The sequence below is a fragment of the Cyprinus carpio genome, chromosome B24 (assembly GCF_018340385.1).
Source record: "Cyprinus carpio isolate SPL01 chromosome B24, ASM1834038v1, whole genome shotgun sequence".
Classification (NCBI taxonomy): Eukaryota; Metazoa; Chordata; class Actinopteri; order Cypriniformes; family Cyprinidae; genus Cyprinus; species Cyprinus carpio.
Genome location: NC_056620.1, coordinates 18,167,047 through 18,189,735, shown reverse-complemented (window position 1 = coordinate 18,189,735; position 22,689 = coordinate 18,167,047). Strand labels below are relative to the sequence as shown.

Genomic DNA, 22,689 nt, shown 5'->3' with positions numbered 1-22,689 from the left:
CACGTCCATACAACTATGCGACAAGTGACACTGAAGTTTTGTGCAGAAATATACAGTAATAAGTATGAGCAGTGACAACAGCGACAATCATTTTTGCATTAACTGAAAAAAAAACCCACTATAAGAAAATAAAAAAGAAACCGCAAAGGCCCTCAGGTCATTTTGAAGGAGAATCTTTGGCCTTGATCTCTGCGCTTGAGGGGGTTGAATATATAAGTGCTCTCCTCTACAGTGGTGCACTGACAAAGCTCACCCAATGTCCTCTCAAGGTCCAGACCATTGGAAATCCAATTGAAATTCATATATCTATTGGATGTGTGTGGGGATGCTTTAAGGGCAATGTTTACCCCCAGCCAAGTTCATCACTCTCTCTGGAGTGACAGAGGGGTTAACGACGCCCAGCGCGCGGCCCGCTGGACAATCAGAGCAAATCAGCGCGCTGACGGATGATGCCCGTTACATCCGTGTGAGTCATAAGCTTGCATTTAGGGAATGGGCGGCCATCCCTCAGCGCAGTGACAGTGCGGATGCGGCTCTGCTGACTGATCAGACATCAGAGAGACAGACAGCGGTCTGAATAATAGGGAGCACTACGGGGAGCGAGGCAGGAGGCATGAGCGAGCATTCATTAGCCCCTTCACTAATGCTGTGACTGGACACCGTACCCCTGACCTTCACTGTGACCTCTTAGATCACCTCCACAGCTGCAGACAGGCCGCACAAGGTCTGCCGCCCTTCACCACCTGGAGTAGCTCAGTGGGTTTGGAAATCAGTGCCTGGAGCTTGAAAAAGGATCCAAATAAAAGATCTTGCTTGCTTAGTTAACAGGTGATTGCCTACAGCGCCCATTCACTCGCTCTCACTGAGATCACAGACACACTCTGCAGGAAGGTGCCATCTTGACAGGAAAAGGAAATAGCGAACGGCAAACTTCCGGGGAATACTTAGCTTAATAAAACAGACAAAATGTAGATGTATGTTTCTATTTTTCTATTTAAACTCAAGCCTTTTTTATCTTTCTTGTCATTTGAAATGTAACTGGTTTATTTACAAATGTCAAATGTGTGATTTTTATTTATTTATTTTTTACTATGAATTATATTTCTCATGTGCACTACCTACAAGTGTGGAGTCAGTAAGATATTTTGCTATTCAACAATGATGCATTAAATTAATCAATACACTTATTTTAAATTGTAACAATATTTCACAAATTACTTTTTTTTTAACAAATAAATTCAGCTTTTGAGCGGTAGTGTAAATGTAGTGGTCAAAAGGTGTGGAAACAACTGAATTAAAGATTAAATTCAGCCCTTAATTTTCCCCAGCAAAAGAAAATTGAGTACATCAGGTGTGCCACAGTAGAGGAACAGTTAAGCTACGTTATATTGCTTCCTTTAGCTTGGAGAGTGTAAGAAGAGGGTCTGCCAGTTTCCCATTTCTATCAGGAGATTAATGACATGATTGCCTAAATTTATTCTCCAGCACTTGTTTTTGGGTAAAAGGTTTATAGATATTCATTCTGAAGGTCTGCGGAGTGATTTGTGCAGCGTGAAATTGGTGAAGTGTAGCTAACCTTGTTAACTTCCTCAATTAAAGTCATGTCGCAGGCTTATTTCCGTGTGATTATACGCTGAACGCCCTGGAACAAGCGTAATTGAGGGAAGGAACCTTTTCCATCGGCACCAATCTGTGCTCACCTCCGCCACCCCGCCAGCCTACCACAGGGTCAGATATAAGCTTCTTTTTTTTTTTGCATTTTTAATCATACTCTCCTTTATTCTGTTTTTGTCTTGGTAATTAGCAGGTAAAATCGCATTTACTTCGGCGGACTGCGGTGGGCAGAAACAGTGAACAGCGTGACATCAGATAAATCCCATGAGATAAAAGCACACTTCAATTTGATTTCACCTGCAAAAATGTCTTATGAACTATAAGACGCAAGCAACAGCATCAAAAATATGAAATGATTAAAACTTGAACATGTGAGCAAAACCGGGGCGAGTTGTGACACAGGAAAGACATTTTCCCTAATATAAATGAAAAAAGCGGAGGCACATGGACATGAATGTATTCATATTTACATTTGCATGTACAGTATAAGCACACTCCCTTGTCATAACCTTTGCCATCGATCCAGCCAATTACCACAACTAGGCCATAATTCATAAGCCTGGCAACTAACGGGCAATTTTCCATAAAGGGAATTTAATTAATTGCTATTTTGTTGCTGTTTGTGCATCCCTGATGATGTATTTATCTATGAGCCGCTTAAATATTGCTAGGAATTATGTTCATATACATGCAGTTCACTGTAATCCTCCTCGATCTCTTCTAATGAAGTTAAGCAGATTAGGGGAGATTTTTACCACGCTCGCTGTGAGCTCCGGATTCTGTCATCTCAACACCCTCCTCAATAAATCTATTCTTGCACCGTGGATCAGTGAGATGAAAGTGGATGAGAAATTAATTTAATACTCTTATTATTTTTTAAATATACAGGACTTTAATATAGTCACTTTAGAAGCTACTTTATATTCAAAGTTGTAGGCTGTCAAGAAACGAACAATGATGAACAACCTGCTTAGCTATTTTAGTGACGATGAGGTCACTGTGCCAGTTTACAGATTCCCGTCGCTGCATGACCTAAATTCTGTAAGTGCAAATGAATAAACTAGTCATCACTAACTAAATAAGTCAACTAAATGCTTCCATGTGATCTGAAATGTTTGTATAAGTGCCACAAATGACTGAACTAGTCATTTAGATCAACTAAATGCCACTGTGTAATATAAAGTTTTAATGGAAGCTGAATGACTAAACAAGTCATCACAAAATAAACAGGTAAATTGAATGTCCCTATATAAACTAAAAGTCTTCATTTAAGTACCATAAATGGCTCAACTAGTCTTAAACAAGTCAACTAAAAGCTACTGTATGACCTACAGTAGTTAAGTGCAACAAACAAACTAGACATCTCAAACCAAAGAGGTCAACATCACTGTAGCACTGTTCTGTGGCCGCGGATTTGCGGGTCTTGTCTTTTTCTTGCAGGACCCTGTACGTTACGGTACTAAATAAGTTTTAATCATTTAATCACCACCACAGCGTCTTGTCTCCACTGGCAACACGCACGATTTATGTCGACTGCAAGTAACGTAGCAGGTAGCGAAGAGTGCAAGTGGCGATTGCAAGTGACTTTGTAATTTAGTTTATTTTTTTGGCTACTGTTGTAAAATGTTGAGAGATTCAAACAAAAAGTAATCAATAAATAGAGAAAAAAATATAAAATAAAAAAAGACTGCAAGTGATGTCACTAGCAAAGCGCAAGTGTCTGAGAGTGCAAGACTGAGAGTGTAAGTGCAAGTCTGCAGCCAGACCCTTCTCAGCAGTTTCGGGCGGTTGACGTATGAGTTCGGCTTTGCACATGTGCCGCTCTGAAGTGACGCACGCGGAAAAGCAGCGGTCACTAACTAGAAGTACAAAACGAGGATTTGTAAAGAAGAATGTCAGAGGATTTCGATATAAGCCAAGAGGAGACTGGTTTTCCTTTGCCAAAGTAAGGAAACTTTGCTTACTTTGATCCTGTAAACAAACGTTGGTTTTCACGAGACTCACCAGCACATGCACAATGCTGACCTCATACGTCATCCACCCGGAGCTGCTTCCGTGTACAACTGTTGGTGCAAGCTACATTTTGAATATGGATATCTTTCTTACAAAAACACATCAATTCGCCACAATAGGCCTTTTTTTCTTCCCATGAAGAAAAAAGCCATTTGAGACACTTTATTTTATGGATGGGCGCTTTTTATTTAACTTCTTTTGGACTGACGCATGCAACACCCGCTAAGTGGCATTAAACAGCTTGAAAGATCAAAGACAATTTTTAATATAACTCTGACTGGATTCGTCTGAAAGAAGAAAGTCATATACACTTAGGATGCCTCTGGGCTGAGTAAAAACACAGCCTAATTTTCATTTTTGGGTGAACTAACCCTTTAAGAAACAAACGTGTCAACTAAATGCAGCTGACTTAAAGTCTTTAAGCACTACAAATTACCGAACTAGACATCCCAAACCAAAGAGGTCAACTAAATATTGTTACATGGCCTACAGTCTTCGAATTGAAGTAAACAGAGAGAACTCGCTATTACAAAGTAAATTAATTAACTAAATGCCACCATTTTAGCAAAGGTTGTGGTGACTTTAAAATGTTATTTTTTCACTAAGCATGCATACTTGTTTTCTCAAAAACACAATCATGTACATACATGATGCTTACATATCATTGTAGCCCAGTTTGTGCTGATTACAGTGTTACTAAACTTTAGCCATTATTATCTTTTTAATCAAGTGAAATAAGCACAAATGTCAGGGCATGTCAAAACTTCTCCAGGGCCCCAAAACACCCTCGGACCCCAGAGGGTTAACTAAATGCCACTGTTTTAGGCTATAAAAGACTGAAGTAGCCTTAAGAAACTAAAAGGGTCAACTTAATGCCTCCATATGACCATCAAAAGTCTTTAAGCACTACAGAACTAAACACAAACCAAAGAGGTCAACAAAATATTGGTATATGGCCTACAGTCTTCAAGCTGATTGAACCTGTTATCACAAAGTAAACAGGTTAACTACTTTTAAAGTGGCAGAAATTACTAGTAAACACAAACCAAACACCAGAATATGACCTCAACTCTTCATTCAAGAGCCATAAATAACAAACATCATGGCTTGAGTTACAGTACGTGTCAAAGTTGAATACTTTGTAATAATGGTTTGCAAAGAAATATGAGCAATAGTACTAGTGGTGCTGCCTTAGAACTAAAAAGAAAGAGACAAGCATGAAGACGGCCGATATGGTGCTCCAGAGAGTCAAATTAAACATTGACAGGTTAGCCGAGCGCAGTTTGCTCCGGGTCGCCGTATAGCTGATCTGGAGCCCTAAGGGACGCCTTCTCCTCGCACAAATTAATACCTTCGAGAGGCCGACTGAACGGTGGCAATAAACTCATTTGTTCCCCAAATAATGAAGAATGACTGCCCCCACCAATCCCCCACCACCACTACCACCAGTACTTTGGTCCTCGCCACGTCTGTGACTGTTGCCATGGTGACCTGGTCTTACCTCACCGCTTCCCGAAGTGCTCCACGCTCACTCAGAGATGTCATCGAAATTGTTCTCTAGCTTCACGCAGCTCTGCGAGAAGGAGAGAGAGAAATGAGATGACAGAGGAGGTGCTGTTATTTGTTTGGATGTTTGTGTGTGCGCGGTACATCTAATTGATCGGGGCTGTTACACAGGCTTTGAACATAATCCACTCAAACATCATCAGCGAGACTGTTTCTCTGCGCTCTCACGCAGATTGCACAGTACTGCCAGGGTTGTGCCGTGTGATTCATCAGATGTGACACAGCCAACTCCTGGGCTGGTACGAAATGTTGACGCGTTCTCGGGCTAGGACTGTAGTTGTCATGGCAATCGACCCTTCTCTAGCCCCTGACCCCTGAAGGGAGGTGAGGAGTTTGAATGAAACCTGCTGGGACGGACAAGCAGGTAATTACAAAGAGACACAATTTCCGCTCCCCAGTACTTTGGATTTAGACCACATTATAAACTCAAGTACAAGTCGCACTGACAAACAAGCACACAAAAAGGAATATAAAAAACAACCTCCACTCCATACAATTGCCCAGATACCTCCACCATCAGGCCTGAGAGAAGGTTCTTTTTTTTTTCTTTTTTTTCTTTATCATTATATATATATATATATATATATATATATATATATATATATATATATATATATATATATATATATATATATATATATAAGCTTTTTTTCTGACCTGTGAAACATTTTGAACTGCAATTAAACTAATGCATTACTGTTAATTATTATTATTATTATTATTATTAAAATAATACATATACTACTTTTATTTATAAATATATTATTATTATTATTATTATTATTATTATTATTATTATTATTAATTTATTTAAATAGCACCCTTCATACTTATTGCTTGCACGTTTATTTTTTTTATTTTTTTTAAATAGCACCCTTTATACATATTGCTTGCACATTTATTATTATTATTTAGCACCATTTATACATATTGCTTTCACATTTATTATTATTATTAATATTAAAATTCTACATATATTACTTTTATTTATACATTTATTAATATTATTTATTTATTTAAACAATATATAAAAAACATACATCAGAATCAATCAATCAGTTTGATTCACCATTGTGACGTAAGCTGTCTACTGGATCAGCCCATGTCTTCCTGTCTTATCAACTGATAGTAGAGTTGGAAACTGACTTCAAGCTCAAGCCATGCATGATGGTTGGAAAAACATGTAATGCAATTTCACATGCAAACTTGACCGTGAATAATTTTTTTATTCAACCAGCTCTCAGGTGACAGTTGGTACCCATTCAAAACTTGACAGCTCGCATCAATCACAACACTTGAAGAATTGTTTCCACTCAGTGGAACGAATCCAGGGATTCCTCTGCATTTAAACCTCTACACAAGAAAAGCCATGTGATGAAGTATACGACAGGACTAACAACGACAAATGTTAGTAATATTGGTCAAACTTTATTTTCAGGTCTGATTCTCGCTATTAACAAACCATTAATTACGACTTCTGCCTCAATAAACTCCTAATTGGCTGCTTATTAATATTTAGCAAGGTAATGGTTAAGTTAGGTTTTGGGTAGGATTATGGATGTAGAATATGGTCATGCATATGACAATTTTGTTAAACAACCAAAATGTTAAAAAATATGCAAGCATATAGTTAATAGTGAGAATGGTCCCTATACTAAAGTGTTTTTTTTATTATTATTTGACTGTAGGTGGTTATGTGAATGTAGTTGAACAAAAACTATGCTTCAAAGAGCGTTCTACTAATAAATCACTTGACTGATGTAAACAGTGTTCATATTTCTACTATGACAGCAGTGAGTTTGTCAGCACTGCTGCTTGAGTCTCATACAGTAGTGACGGTAGCAAAGCCAGTGTTTGGTGAGGCACGCAGCGGGCACGAGGAGTTTGGAATCAAATAACAGAGCGTGTTCGCCCATTCTGACTGACATTCAATTTACATGATTACAGACAAAGTGCAAGTCAGAGATTTTTTTAATTACATTTCCCTCCCTCATCTTTCTATGCTGCTCTCGTCTAACTGAGTGGCATTAACAAATGTTTTATTTTATGTTGCTCAAACAATAAAAACACAATGATATGGAAATTGATAATTATTGCACTGTCTGAGCTTGTGGGTGACAAGGAAATATTGCATCGGGAAGCAGAGATATTTGGGAAATAATTTGCGTGGGCACAGCATTCTCAAAGCTCTCTCTCTGCAAGCCAAAGTCTGTAATTTGAATAACTCAATAACTGTGCTCGCACACACATATACGATTTACACTGCAAAAATCAAACTTCAGCTCCCTTGACAAACATGAGGGACAAAGAATAGCAAATATTCAAATATTACAATCAATTTAAAGGGGTGCGATACGTTCAGCCTGAGAGTGAAATCGCTGGGACCAGAAGCCCATTAGTGCCATACCATAATGCACCTACAGTATAACCTATAAATCTACAAGAAAAATTCAAATATCCCAATTCGACTATTAATGCTGCCTCAATGTAGAATAAACTGAATTGTTAAAATATACAAAATGTATATAAAAAAAAAACATTGTATATATAAAACTAGGTGGTATAATGTTTAAAAAAAAAGAAGTTTGAGGTCTCAATTTTTTTTTAAAGAATTTTATTTTATTACAAATATTAGGACCGACATTAAAATGATCAAAAGTGACATTTATTATGCTACAAAAGATTTCTGTTTCAAATAAATGCTGTTCTTTTGAACAAAGAACCCTCAGAAGTAACATTGTTTCCACATTTTTTTTTTCTTTCTGTTTTTAACATTAAAAATAATGTTTCTTGAGCATATTAGAATGATTTCTGAAGGATCATGTGACACTGCAGTGCAGACTGGAGTAATGATGCTGAAAAATTAGCTTTGCCATCAAAGGAATAAATTACATTTTAAAATATATTAAAATACTGTACAAAACAGCTTTTTTATTATTAAATTTTAAAATTTGACAATATTACTGTTTTACAGTAATATTACTATATTTTTTTCCTAAAAATAAATGCAGCCTTGGTGAGCATGAAAAAAATATTTTGAATTTACATAAAATAACTATAATTATTACATATTAAAAAGCTTTACTAAAAAGATGTTTAGAGCAGCTTCCTATTCACACAGATACACTTGTCATTCATATTCACACTGTACGACGAGCAGATTAACAGTCCTCAAGAGATTAAGAAATGTTTCTTTAGCATAAATGTGATTAATAAGACTCATTACATGTAGTGGTACGACACGCTCCTCATCAAATCTGTGATATGGTTTTTAAGGGATCCCTATCAATAATAGTTCTCAGCCAAAAAGCTTCAATAATGACTGCGTCATCCCTCTCCTCAGATGGAAAAAAAGAAAAGACCCTAAAGACACTGACAAGACGACCAGCTGTATATGGAAATCTCATTAAAGAAAAAGCATGACAGAAAGCAGCCCGTCCCGAGTCTCAACCCATTCAGATGATTCCAGTGCTGCTGGTAGCACACAAACAGCCAGCTGAGCAGGCATAAAAACCCCTTTGTGTTTTCCTTTATACATTAAGAAGCATGTAAAGCGCAAAAAAGGACTTATTAAGGGTTTCTATTAACATCAAACCCCAACATTGTAATCTCCTCCCCTTCGCCTGAATGGATTAGTCGGCGGATGCGGTGCTCTAATCCATGTAGTGGAGGCTAAATCCTGTGAGGAAAAGGAGAAAAGTGTGGCATTATGGGATGGGTGGCATTGGGGAAGGGGGGGTTGAGGTTTGCATGTTCCAGCAGATAAAACGCATGGATCACTGCACCATTTCTCACCCGAAACTTACATTCTAACACAGTAGAGCCGATATCGGCTCAGAAGCCGGTGATCGATAGTTGTGCCAGGTAATTAGAGATGAGCGCTAGAGCTGTGCGATTAATCGAAATCGAATCGCAATCGCCATTTGAGACCTTGCGATTTTGCTAATCGCAAAGCCTGCGATGTGATCGCGATATTACTCTGTTCCAGAGCATATGCATGACTGCCAGCCTTGAGTGGCAGTCTTACTAACCAATAGAGTGAGCGCATCTCCGTTCTCCCCAATCAGCTCTGCTCTAACCAACTGCATAAATACCCACCATAAAAAAAAAGTGGGAAAGTGGGAGTATATGTGTGTGTGTGTGTGTGTGTGTGTGTGTGTGTGTGTGTGTGTGTGTGTGTGTGTGTGTGTGTGTGTGTGTGTGTGTGATTATGGTAACTACAGGGTCAGATCGATAGTTAGGCAAATTAATACTAAACAAAACTTATGTAATATGAAATTACTTTGGCTTGGAAATGACAGACACCAAACAAAAAAGGTAACGTTAATTTACAAGAGCTGTGTCACAACACATATCAAGAGCTGCATTATCGGTTCTGCTTTCAGTACCGGAGAATAAAAGATATATTCTTAGATGTTTTTATTAGTACATGAACATTATCTTGCACTTTTTATCTCTTCAACAGATTCTAATTTGAAAGAAGTTTATAATGCATGTTCGCTATTCCCAATTCAGAAGACCGCACACATAACCTGTATCTCTGAATGCTTCTCATACTCACTCCTCTCTGCTGCGTCTCACGGAGGAGCCATTTAAACTTGCCACACACACGCAGCCTGTCTCGCAATGTTCGGTTATACTCGTGCACGACTCTGCACCGCACGTCTCCACGAGCGCATCTGGCAATATGGATGAGGCTTGACACACGCGTGCAACTTTTGTCAACTCGCGCCTGGCTCCACATTTAAAACGAGTGTAAATTCAGTCTAACTGCTTTGCTAATTTCACTTGAATGAAATGAAACATTTAGCACATTTTTCACTTGTTCTTAAAATCCCAAATACTTAAAAATGAATAAATCAGCCTATGTAACCTATGTAATTCTTTAATAATTGACTAAAGTAATACAGTTCTTTATTTACACAAAATGAACTAATCCTTCCTGTGAAATTCAATAATTAAGTAAACTCTGTAAAAGTAGTAATGCAAATATAATATTCCCTGCTAAATAAAACATAGAATCCCTCCCAAAACACAATAGAAAATTTAATGAATTTAAGGGTTATAATCGGGAATTATATTGGCTGTAATGTAAACTATAATGGTGTTTAATGTAAACTATAATGGTGTCTGCTGGTATTTGATGGATTCAATTGGTGGGATGTAATTTGGCAGATGGGAAACAATAGAACAACAGTAATTCCTATTGGAATAATGCCCAAAACACACAAAAAGGAATTTTATAATTAAACTAAAGAATATTTCTGTGATGGGTTCTATTGTTTTTTCCACATTGCACACTATTGACAATATTAAGCTGAAGCCCTACTGAGCGCTTACACACACTTTAATTCACTGCTTAAGACTAAAGCCTGTGCTAAAGTAATACATTGACCAGGCTAGTGCATATCATTGGATGTTGGCCAGTTGGTGTTGGAGTAAAGTTAACACAATGTCCAAACGAAGTAATGAAAATTAACATAAAACTGTTAAGCAACAGTTCACAGGCAATCAGAATATATTTAAATGTTCTATACATTGTTACAAGGACCAATGTAAATTCAAAGTGGATGGGGCTCGTTATGATGCAGAGTAAACCTCATAGGTCACCTCCTATCAAAAACAAATCTAAATCTTACAACAAAAGCCATGTTTTAACGAAACATGTTGGTGCGTGATGTTTTCAAGGAAAAATTGTCTTTAACAATGGTAGTGATATAATGGGTGATCAGACTATGAGTGCTGGATATTGCTTTGGCAACTGTAACATACAAAATAGAGAGATATATAATAATGAAAGAAGAGATGTATTTCTTACGTTAGACTTAAATTACATCAGAATAAAAAGGCATGGATGGATGGTTGAATGGAATAATAGAACGACAGACTGACAGACTGACAGATCGATGTAACAATGGATACAATAAAACATGAAAGAAACATGGATGGATGGAACTATATAGATAGATAGATAGATAGATAGATAGATAGATAGATAGATAGATAGATAGATAGATAGATAGATAGATAGATAGATAGATAGATAGATAGATAGATAGATAGATAGATAGATAGATAGATGAACAGATGGAACTATATGATGAAATATAGCCTATAAAACTATATATCTATAAAGACAGACAGACAGTATGGTAGATAGAATGATAGACTGGTAGTTAGAACGATAGATGTAACGGATGGATGGATGGATGGATGGATGGATGGACGGACGGACGGACGAATGGATGGATTTCTGGATGGATGGACAGACGGACGGACGAATGGATGGATGGATGGATGGATCTATATAACGATAGATAGATAGATAGATAGATAGATAGATAGATAGATAGATAGATAGATAGATAGATAGATAGATAGATAGATAGATAGATAGATAGATAGATAGATAGATAGATAGATAGATAGATAGATAGACTCCATTAGACATCAAAATTCCTAAAACGGATGTTTTTTTTTTTTTTTTTAAGTAAAAACATAATTACTTTAAAAGCTTCAAAGAACCCTAATATCACTTAGAAAACTGTTAGCGCTCAAACTGTGGTAATTTGTCCGTAATTTATTCATCTAATGAGTGTGAGGTCGAGACTAGATTCAAGGAAGACGCAGGATGATTGGGCTATAAAGGAAAATCTATTTAAGATATTCAGTTTACACTCCATCTTTGGACCTCAGCGGTGACCTGGCGCGGAACAGGAATTATGAAAGCCAATTTGAATTATTTAACAAATTCCAGAAATGATTCAAATTAAGTTTTTCCTCTCCCTTCCTTCCCTTTCATCATGTCTCATTAAAGCAATTAGCTCTGATGCCTAATAAACTAGAAGCAGTCCCAACTATAAAGCCCCAGCCAATGACAGGGAACAGAGCTGAGTACTAGGAAGAAGGTCACAAGCCACATACACAGAGTCATACAGCAATCTGCGTGGTTACAGGGCCTTCCGATCATCCCATCCTGTGCCCTTGGTAGATGTTTAAAGGTAAAGGTAGTGTAAAGGTAGCACAAATGTGTAGTGAATTTGCTCCTAAGCTGATTTGCCAGCATTTCACCAAGAGTCAGGCACACATGACCTCTAAAGAAATGCTAGTACATTTACACTGAATAACATGTGAATGCACCTACTGAGACACTTGAAAAGCCTCTCTTTTTTGTGCCCATTGCTTTCTACTTTCCACCCCCTTCTTGTCTTGCCTAAAACCATCTGAAAAAACATTAAAACTCATTAAACCGTACAAAAACATAAATAAAAAAAAATAAAACAAAACCAACAGTGGCGTTATCCAAAAAAAAAAAGCACACCAAGAGTGTTTCCACTTCTATCTCCGCAGCTGCTGCAAAACTCGGACTTGTTTTTTGTTTTGGTAGATTATCTCCAGCCTCAACCTGTGCTACTGAAGCAGAAAGACACCAAACAGAGCTAGATGTTCCCATACGAGACGTCTCCTGCAGGGAGGTGTAGCCAAATCTCCTCACTGACAGTGTGCTACAGGTGTCCTGAGGAAATGCCCAGGCACCTGAGCCCTGATGGAGCGAGATAACGGCTGACTACATGCCACCGTATTTTCTGGAGAACTCGCTTGGAAACTATAGACACCCTGCACTCATGGATTCCCTGTAAAAACTATGTTTACAGCTCCTCTGGGATCCAGCACAATTCTGCAGGACAATTATGATGCCGCTTCCGAATCCCTACAAAAGTTATTTTAAGGATCACTAAAACGTTCATTGCTTTTTCTTTATGAAGAAGATAAATCTGTAGCAGACGATCCATATGGAAAATCACGAGCGCCTTCACAGACTCAGCATTCTCCGTACCTCTGACATTTATTGGTGAATTGACTGTGAGAAATGCATTGCACGGAACACAGGCAGGCAAAAAGCATGTGGAAGCTTTAACACTGACTTTGCTGCAAATTCTGATATATAGTGCATAAAGAACAACACCAACTTCCATGTCTTTAAAACGTAATGCATAAACACTACAGGTGAAAAGTCTGAAATAATTAAGATGTATAATATTTTGTGGAAACTATGAACCATGAAAACCATTCAACAGAAAGAAAGAAAGAAAGAAAGAAAGAAAGAAAGAAAGAAAGAAAGAAAGAAAGAAAGAAAAAAAGATAGAAAGAAAGAAAGAAAAGAAGAAGAAGAGAAAGAAAAAGGTAAAACAGAGAAAAGAAAAAAAGAAAAGGAAAGAAAGAAAGAAAAATAAGAAGAAAGGAAGGAACCAATTAATTTGATCATAATAAGAACCATTATTAAGAATTAATGCATGAATGAAATAACAAAAAAAAAAAAAATATCATGGTTTCTTCAAAAAAATATTAAGCAGCAAAAACTTTGATCATAATAAGAACCATTATTAAGAATTAACACTACCATACATTTAATAAATAATATATATAAAAAAATATTACACGTCAAAACTGCAGTCTTGGTGACCATAAGAGACTTCTTTCAAAAGCTCCTAATTATCCCAAACTTTTGACCAGTAGTGTATTTGCACAAGCATAGCATGGTAAAAGCTACACATGTATACTCCTGATACAGTAAACTCACATGCCATATGTTCAATCTATAGCACAGAGCCTTTATGAATTAAATCAGGCCTGCGATCCATCCCCATTGATTAGAATGATGAATTAGGCAGCTGTACTTAGCAACAGTGCTGTCAGCGGGGAGTAGATAATCTCCTCTACAAAACACCTCCATCTTGTTGTGTCTCCACATCAAACAAGCAGGAGGCTCAGTTTCCTTTAAAAGGACAGACAAGGCATAGACGCCACCTGCCAAAAAACACAAACCCTCCCATCGCACACTGGTCTGAGGAGATATTCGTGAGACTTTGATGGCATGTGCCTGAAATCGTAAGATAATTACGTTTGAGCGACTGTCTGAGCGTGTGTGTTAGCGAGTGCAGCTCACACGTTCTTGTCTTATGATGAAATACCTGCTCACAGGAAGTCAATAGAGCTGCATGTGTGAGCCTGTATTTAACTAGTATGTTCATTTAATATTTTTAGTTTTCAATGCACGTGCATGCAAGACCTGAATGCAGGCGTTCAATAAACATAATGTGAATTATTGCGTCACTGTTTGGTAACACATCTTATTGCTCAAGGGGACAATAGCGTTACATTTAAGTTGAGTTTTTGTAGCTACAAGTGTTTTAGACCTCATACCTAAGCAAACAATGCTTAATATATTATCTTATCTTAATATATGCATTTAATATCCTCCATGTTAATCTAGCTAGTTCAGCTGCAATCGCAACAAGCAACAAGCAAGCATCTATATGTTTTGTGCACATAGTGAATTCTATGGAAGTCTTTTTCCACCTCAGAGTAAAAAAAAAAAAAAAATATATATATATATATATATATATATATATATATATATATATAGATATATATATATATATATATATATTTTATAATAGTTTTATAATAAATAAAAATAATACATTTATATAGAAATTATATTTTATATAATTATATTTATACAAATTTATATTTTACGATAATGTTATATTCACATTTTTTTCTATAATTTTACCTTTTTTTACTCTAAAGAGGGAACAAGTTTTTTAAAAAAAAATGTAAATGTTTTATTTGGTATAAAAATTATACTATTAATTGCTCTGCTTGTCTGGATGTATTTCACTTTAAAACAAATCTAATTTTGACATTTTACATAATGGATTTATGTGACATTTGCTGCAAGTTTTATTATTTAAATTGATTTTAAATTAAAAGTTAAAACGTTGGTGTTAATAAATGGTAAACAAAAACAGCAGTCTGACAATTTGCAGCTTAGGTCTATTGTAAATATTGTAAATTAGGTCTATTGTATTTATAACTATAAATGTTATAAATAATGGCTTTCAAATATAAAATGATAATAAAATGCTTAATGCCTATAATAAATCATTTAATTATTTAATTCATTTTAATTTTGCAAAAATGTTGCAACTACAGCCATTGGTATTGATAATGACAATATAAGTACTGGCAGCCTTGGTATTTTCACTCAAAGTATTGCTAATATTATAATTTGTAAAGACAAATAAAATATAATATAATATAATATAATATAATATAATATAATATAATATAATATAATATAATATAATATAATATAATATAATATAATATAATATAATATAATATAATATAATATAATATAATAATATTAAAGACAAAGTTTTGACTATCTGAAGGTCTTGACTATGAGAGAATTTAAGCTTGAGAGTTTAAGAGGATGTATGTGGACAAATTCAGCTTGAGTTTTTGCGGCTGTGGTGCCGAACACAGCTGCCGATTTCTCAACAAGGCCAAACGAAAGGTTAAAAAAGCATCTACCGAAGAAAGCTAAACAGATGGGTCCAGAGCCAGGAAACAGCCCATCTAAATCTGGAAACAACACTAAGTTCCTCTTTTCCCCGGCTGATTGGTCAGTGAGAGCCCTATTGAGGGGCAGCTGAAAAGATGAGGGTTGAGGGTGATGGAGGAGACGCACCTCACAGCCTTTCTCTGCGTTTCTTTACCAGTGTTTTTTCTCCATTTTCTTGGTCGCGGTAGAGAGGAGCACAGCGTGAGTCTTGACCCGAGGATTCAAGGCCAGGATACTCTGAATAGATGGAGAGAGAGAGAGAGATAGTCAAGGTGCAATAAAGTAGTTTCATTTTATGCGTAACTTGTGACACACAATGGCTTTTGCTTGTGTGTGTGTGTGTGTGTGTGTGTGTGTGTCTGAACACTCCCACTCACATTCTTGTACTTGAACAAATGTGAATCTCGGCAAGGACATTTCCAGCGCTCTGGGAAAATAGCAAGCTTTAAGTTTCACAGCTGAACAATTAAGAGAGTTCTGAGGACGAATCAAAAGCATGCCAACAGGCTGTCTTTAAAGAATCAAGAGTGAGTTTAGCAGATGCTTGTCATTCCTAAACTAACATGCCGCAGCATCGTTTCACACTGGAGAGATGCAGACAGCTGACCTTCAAACTCATTCGCTTTCAAAATATGCAATTCTTCTGCAAAAACATGCACAAGCATTCACACAATGTCAGCTTCCCACACAGCCGTGCATGTAACATCACAAAAGGATTCTAGAGAATTTCAAGAGGGGTATTTAGTTTTGATTGCAAGGCAGATTCACTATTATTATTGCTAATAATTAGTATTAGTGATCTGAACAACCCTTAACCCTGAGAATTGAAACTTCTGTGTATAATACATTTACGTATTATGTGTTAAACTTTGTGTAATTCCTACTGCACAGTGTGTGTTTTCTTACCTGACAGACAATAAACAGACAGAAAGAAAAGGAAAAAAAAAAAAACACCCTAGCATCCATGTTTAAAATAAACCAGAACGTATAGACCAATTTGGAGTAGACTTTACAGTTACATCACTTGCAGCTGCGCGCGCAAAGTGGTGGCAAAAAAACACTGGTAACAAGTGGAGGCAACGGGTAAAATCCAGTGAATAAGAGAAAACAAATATTTTTGCGATGTCAGAATCGGAATGCAAATCATTTTTATAGAATATTGTCATCAAAGACGTCATTAGAAGCTAAACACAGATATTTAAATGGACAGACTATAGATGAAAACTGCTATGATTACTCTACTTTCAATGCAGAAATTTAATTTAAACAATAGGTGTACATAATATTCACATATGTAGTTCACATAGGGGACGTATTGTATTAGGCCTACAGTTACACTATTTAAACCTATTACTATTAACATTTTGCATAACATTTATTTATTTTCTCACAATTCTGACTTTTTTCTTGCAAATGCAAGTTTATATCTCCTAGTTCGGACTTTATAACTTGTTTAACTCAACAATAGCGAGTTTGTCAATTCCGAGGGAAAAAAGCCAGAAGTGTGGGATATAAACTCATGATTCTAAGCCAAGGAGAAAAGAAAATTAAATTAAATTAAATTTATGCATTTAGCAGACGCTTTTATCCAAAGCGACTTACAGTGCATTTAGGCTATCGATTTTTACCTATCATGTGTTCCCGGGGAATTGAACCCCCTACCTTGCACTTGTTAACGCAATGCTCTACCACTTGAGCTACAGGAATACTAGAAAGAAATAATGATGAGCTGTTTTTCCTTATCGGAATTATGAGATATAATCTCAGAATTGCGAGCATTAGGTCAGAATTTTAAAATATAAACTCAAATTTAACTTTTTTATTATTTTATCCCATGGCTTCCATAAACTGCTACTTGAAAAGTGTCATTTTCAGCCACCAGATAGGCTTCCCCCACAAAAATCCTCACTGTTTGCAAACGCTGAATTGGTCTATTAGCAACTGCACAGCAACTCTACTTCAACATCCACACTATCCTAACAACATCAGCAACACAATAAAAACTGTTCAGAACCAAAGTCCTTTTAAGACAAGTCATGTCACTCGGCGGCCATCTCTTTGAACCGCCTCTCGGGCATGCAAGTGCAACTCCTATCTCTTTGAATGGGGAAACATAAAATTTTTGTAATATAAAAGTTCTTTGTCAGAACTTAGCAACACTATGGCAACTTCTAAAAAAAATTATTGTTAAAAACACCCTGACAACCAACCTAACAACGCCCAAGCTGCCAACTGCAACCCGACTGCATAACAACACATAAACCATTTAGATCACCATAGCAACTACCTATCAAAAACCTCGCAACATGTTAAATAACCAATCACAACACATTAGCAACTGCATAGCAACACTATTTAATCACTCACAACATTAAAACTTCATAGAAGCCTCTTTGCGAAACACTCAGGAACTGAATGCATCTACAGCAACCACTTACAGTAGCAAATGCCCTGAGTAACCACCTAGTTAACAGCACAGCAATATATTAAGAAACATTCAGAACACCACCTACCAACACTATAACAACATGTTGAAAACCACCTGAAACAGCTCAACAAATCTTAGCAATGCCCTAGTAACCACCTAGCAACTGCATAGCAACATAATTAACAAATGTTTTATTACCGTAGCAACCTATTGCAACTACCCACAGCATCCTAGCAACACTCTAGCAACTGCATAGCAACACATTAAAACCTATTTAGAATACTTTAGTCGCATAGGCCTATAGCAATTAAACTACCCACAACACCCTAGTAGAAACCACACAACAACACTCTAGCAACTGCATACAGAAACAGCATGTTAAAACCATCTTTTTCACCATCCAGCAATGTACAACTACAAACAGCATCCTAGCAACCACATGACAACATTCTAGCAACTGCATAGCAACACATTAAAAACATTTAGAACATTTCATTCACCATTTAACACTGTTATTGCCAGTTATCCACAGCACCCTAGCAACCACATAGCAACACTCTAGCAACACATTAAAAACCATTTAGAACATGATGGTCACCATATAGCAACATCTACCGCTACAATCTACCGCTAGCAACCACATAGCAACACATTAAAACCGTTTAGAACACTTTACTCACCGTGTAACAATGTTTTGCAATTACCCACAGCACCCTAGCAACCGCATAGCAACACATTAAAATCATTTAGAACACTTTACTCACCATATAACAACATTACTGCAATTACCCACAGCACCCTAGCAACCACATAGCAACAATATAGCTGGGACTGGTTAATGTGTGCGCTGTGGGTTATTGCAGTAATGTTTTTATATTGTGAATAAAGTATTCTAATCCACATTTCCTACTATGTACAGGAATTTCCACTCAACAGCAAATGCTGCTACAAAACCTTTCATGGCACGTGAGGAAAAAGACAGACAATACTGTAAATATGACATTTTTCTCTCTTTCTTTGCTGTAGATGACAGGTGTAGTTGAGGCTCTCAGAGTGGCCGGGGTCTACCCGAGGCCACTTCCCTTTAATCAAAGCTGAGTGTCTCTCTGCGCCCCCTCTCCAGCGTCTCCCCTCTCGTCCTGACAACAAACACACTGGCTCACACCTCTCCATTACAATCAGGACTGGCCCACTCAGCGCCAGAGACCAAGTGCTCCTGCAGGCAAGCGGCCAAACCAATCCGTAATCACATCCCGTCTCAGTTCAACACATTAATTCAGATGCCTGTACGAAAACACAATTGTGGCCTTGTGATTTCTGATTGGAAGAGCACAGTTTGAAGCTTTTGTAAAAGAGATGAAATGTGATCGTACAAAGGTTGATTTTTATAAATGGTTAATGCAACAAGTTGCTAGGCAATCGTAAACACCCTACTATGGAGACAGATTAATCTCAAATATAATTCACGCAAAAAACACGATTCACACATGCGTAAACAATTTCACATGCATGAAACCTAATCCACGTACACACAAAAAAAAATTCACGTGCGTGAAAAAAAAAATATATTCACAAAAAGCAATTCACATGCGCAAAATAAAATTATATATTCATAAAATACATTTCACAAATGCACAAAAACACAATTCGTAGATATACAACTGTGCACAAAAACCTTTGAATGTTTAAAATGTACGAGTGTCTGAATGTACAAATCGTCATATACTACGAATCCACTCGGATTTGTGTGTGTGTGTTTTTGAGACTTTCCTGGCAGAGCTCTCTTCCTACGTGGGTCTGTCGTACTCTTTAGCCAATCAGATGCGAGCTTACCATTCAACCAATCATATCATAAGCCACTGAGAGTGCATCAGAAGCTCGCAGGCAATCGGGGAGACGTCAAGAGAGAAGCCCACAGAAGCCCTGGCGTTACATTTTAAAATACTATACAAAATAATTAATCAGAATACTTACTCCTGCTCACTCACGCCAAAGAACTCCCCGCTCAAGCTCGCAGTCTCTGCAAGATTAACGATGGCAGTTTGCACGCACAGCTACTAGAAGATTTACATCTGTCAGACAGGTTGCTGACGTCATCAAGCTTAGTTTGAGTCTGAGCGTCAGAAACGGAAGTTCTAAAAATCGCTAAAAATGGGCTTCACTTGTCTCAATTGAGTTCCAATTGGGTCGCTGTGTCCATTTCTTTTACTGTCTATGGGATTACTGATGTAAAGGCTTAATTTACGTTCTAATTAATCCATATTGCGCAAAAGGTGTGCGCAGAATTGTGCTCCTTGAATGCACTCTCGGTGGCTTATGATATGATTGGTTGAATGGTAAGCTCGCATCTGATTGGCTAAAGAGTACGACAGACCCACGTGGGAAGAGAGCTCTGCCAGGAAAGTCTCAAAAACACACACACACAAATCCGAGTGGATTCATAGTAAATGACGATTTGTACATTCAGACACTCGTACATTTTAAACATTCAAAGGTTTTTGTGCACAGTTGTATATCTACGAATTGTGTTTTGCATTTGTGAAAGTGTATTTTATGAATATATTATTTTTATTTTGCGCATGTGAATTGCTTTTTGTGAATGTATATTTTTTTTTCACGCACGTGAATTTTTTTTGTGTGTACGTGAATTAGGTTTCATGCATGTGAAATTGTCTACGCATGTGTGAATCGTGTTTTTTGCGTGAATTATATTTGAGACTAATCTGTCTTCATACCCTACAGGTAGGCTAATTAAAAAATACATGAAAAAAAATGTCATGTACTGTAAATATACAGCGCACACTTTCTGTTTCCAAAAATAAAAACACTCAAATATTAAAGTAAAAAATAAATACCAACAATTTATAAGTAACAAATATAATGAAAATAATATTTAAATATACTCTATAAATAATAAATATAAATATTGTTTGTAATAGATTTTTTAATTTTTTTTTATTTATTTATCTATTTATTTATAAGTCTTATGCTCACCCAGGCTGCATTTATTTAAACAAAAATACCATAAAAACAGTGAAATATTATTTCAATTAACTGTTTCCTATTTTAATTTATTTTAAAATGCAATTTATTAAATTATCAGCAGCCATTACTCCAGTCTTCAGTGTCACACAATTCTTCAGAAATTATTTTAATATGATAATTTTCTTAACATGTCTTAATATTATCAATGTTGAAAAAGCTTGTGCTGCTATATTATAGTTTTTTATATATATTTATTATATTATATATTTTTTATGGAAACCATGATCCAGTACTTTTTTCAGGATTCTTTGAGGAAAGAAGTTTAAAAAGAACTGAATTTATTTAAAACAGAAAAAGAAAACATATGTAAAAGTCCATATACTGTATGAACAAAATTATTTTAAACGGTGGTGGTACAGCACATAATGTGTATTTATTACTAAGTGCTTTTAATCCTTTTATAGTTTTAAGGCCCCATTGATGATGTCATTTCCTTAAATGTTTCCCGTTTAATTGATTTGAAGGCACCACAAAGCAACATTCTCTTTTTCAAGTTCCTCAGTCACTTTGAGATATTTTTCTTTCTCTTTTCAACCTTTCCCAACAACATCGGCGACCAACTGCAATTAGTGTCCCGCAGGCAATGTGACAACACATGAAGCTTCGTCTTTTAATATTTTCACAGTAGGCAAGATGAAAGTCTATTTCATACAGAGGTATGAGATGTTAAAAGGGCCCACAGACGTTGGGTAACCCGCCTCTCTCCCGCGGCGCTCGACTCTAGCGCCTCTACAAACGTCCCGCTCTTCCTAAAGCTAGACATCAGCCTATTAATATTTTAATTTCACACCTAATAAAATGTAGTTAAAGCACTGTGTGAGATACAGGCCGAAACAATAAAAATCCACCTCTTCGGGTTTTACAGTGTGTTACAGACAACATTACTTATCCGTTTTTATATAGTATTCAGCAAAAAAAAATAAAATATTCTCTTTGGGCCAAACCCTTAAGTAAAACCGGGAGCTAATAACAAGGTTGATCTACGAAGGAGAAATCCTAATGGGATTCGGGGACTGTAATCAACCTGGGGCAGCAGTGACGCAAAAACAACTAACCTCCACGTTTCTAACTACTCCAGTTTGTCCTCCATGTTCGTCCTGTGGCGCATTCATCAGGTTCAAAAGCAGGCTTGCGATAGAAATACGGCATTTGTTTGAGGTGGTCTGAAAGATTAGAAATGTTCAAACACAATTAGCATCTGCTGCCCAATGGGAGGACAGGACACAGGAAAGTCTATGCTTTATTAATTAACGTTCTCTGCACAAAACAACTCAAGTGATCAGATCAACCAGAGGCGGTTAAAAACAAACAGCTATTATAAGAGTTTAAACAGTGACGTTAGAAAAATATATCTGCATAGATAAATGTTAGGGGTGTGACGAGACACTTATCCCACGAGACGAGACGAGATGTGAGACCGGGTTCACGAGAACGAGATGAGACGAGATTTTTAGACTTTTTAAAAGAAATCCTCAATGATGAAATATATAGGGAAAAATTGTCTTTTATTCAACTGAAAAACACAAAATGCAAAGAATGTAGGTGCATTTTGAAATCAACTTGTACTGCATGAAATTAAACATCTATTTTAATAAATTTTATGTGGTAA

The 22,689-nt window shown here is 36.6% G+C and overlaps 1 protein-coding gene across 1 annotated transcript in view; it reads right to left on the bottom strand.

Moving 5' to 3' along the window:
- Nucleotides 1-22,192, bottom strand: part of dpyda.1 (dihydropyrimidine dehydrogenase a, tandem duplicate 1) — a 167,202-nt gene extending 145,010 nt beyond the window's left edge. The window contains 4 exon segments of the mRNA XM_042752217.1: nucleotides 5,129-5,164; nucleotides 5,166-5,200; nucleotides 15,734-15,844; nucleotides 22,136-22,192. Of these exon segments, the coding sequence (XP_042608151.1) occupies nucleotides 5,129-5,164; nucleotides 5,166-5,200; nucleotides 15,734-15,844; nucleotides 22,136-22,192 (239 nt within the window).
- Between the last annotated feature and the right edge of the window lie 497 nt (nucleotides 22,193-22,689).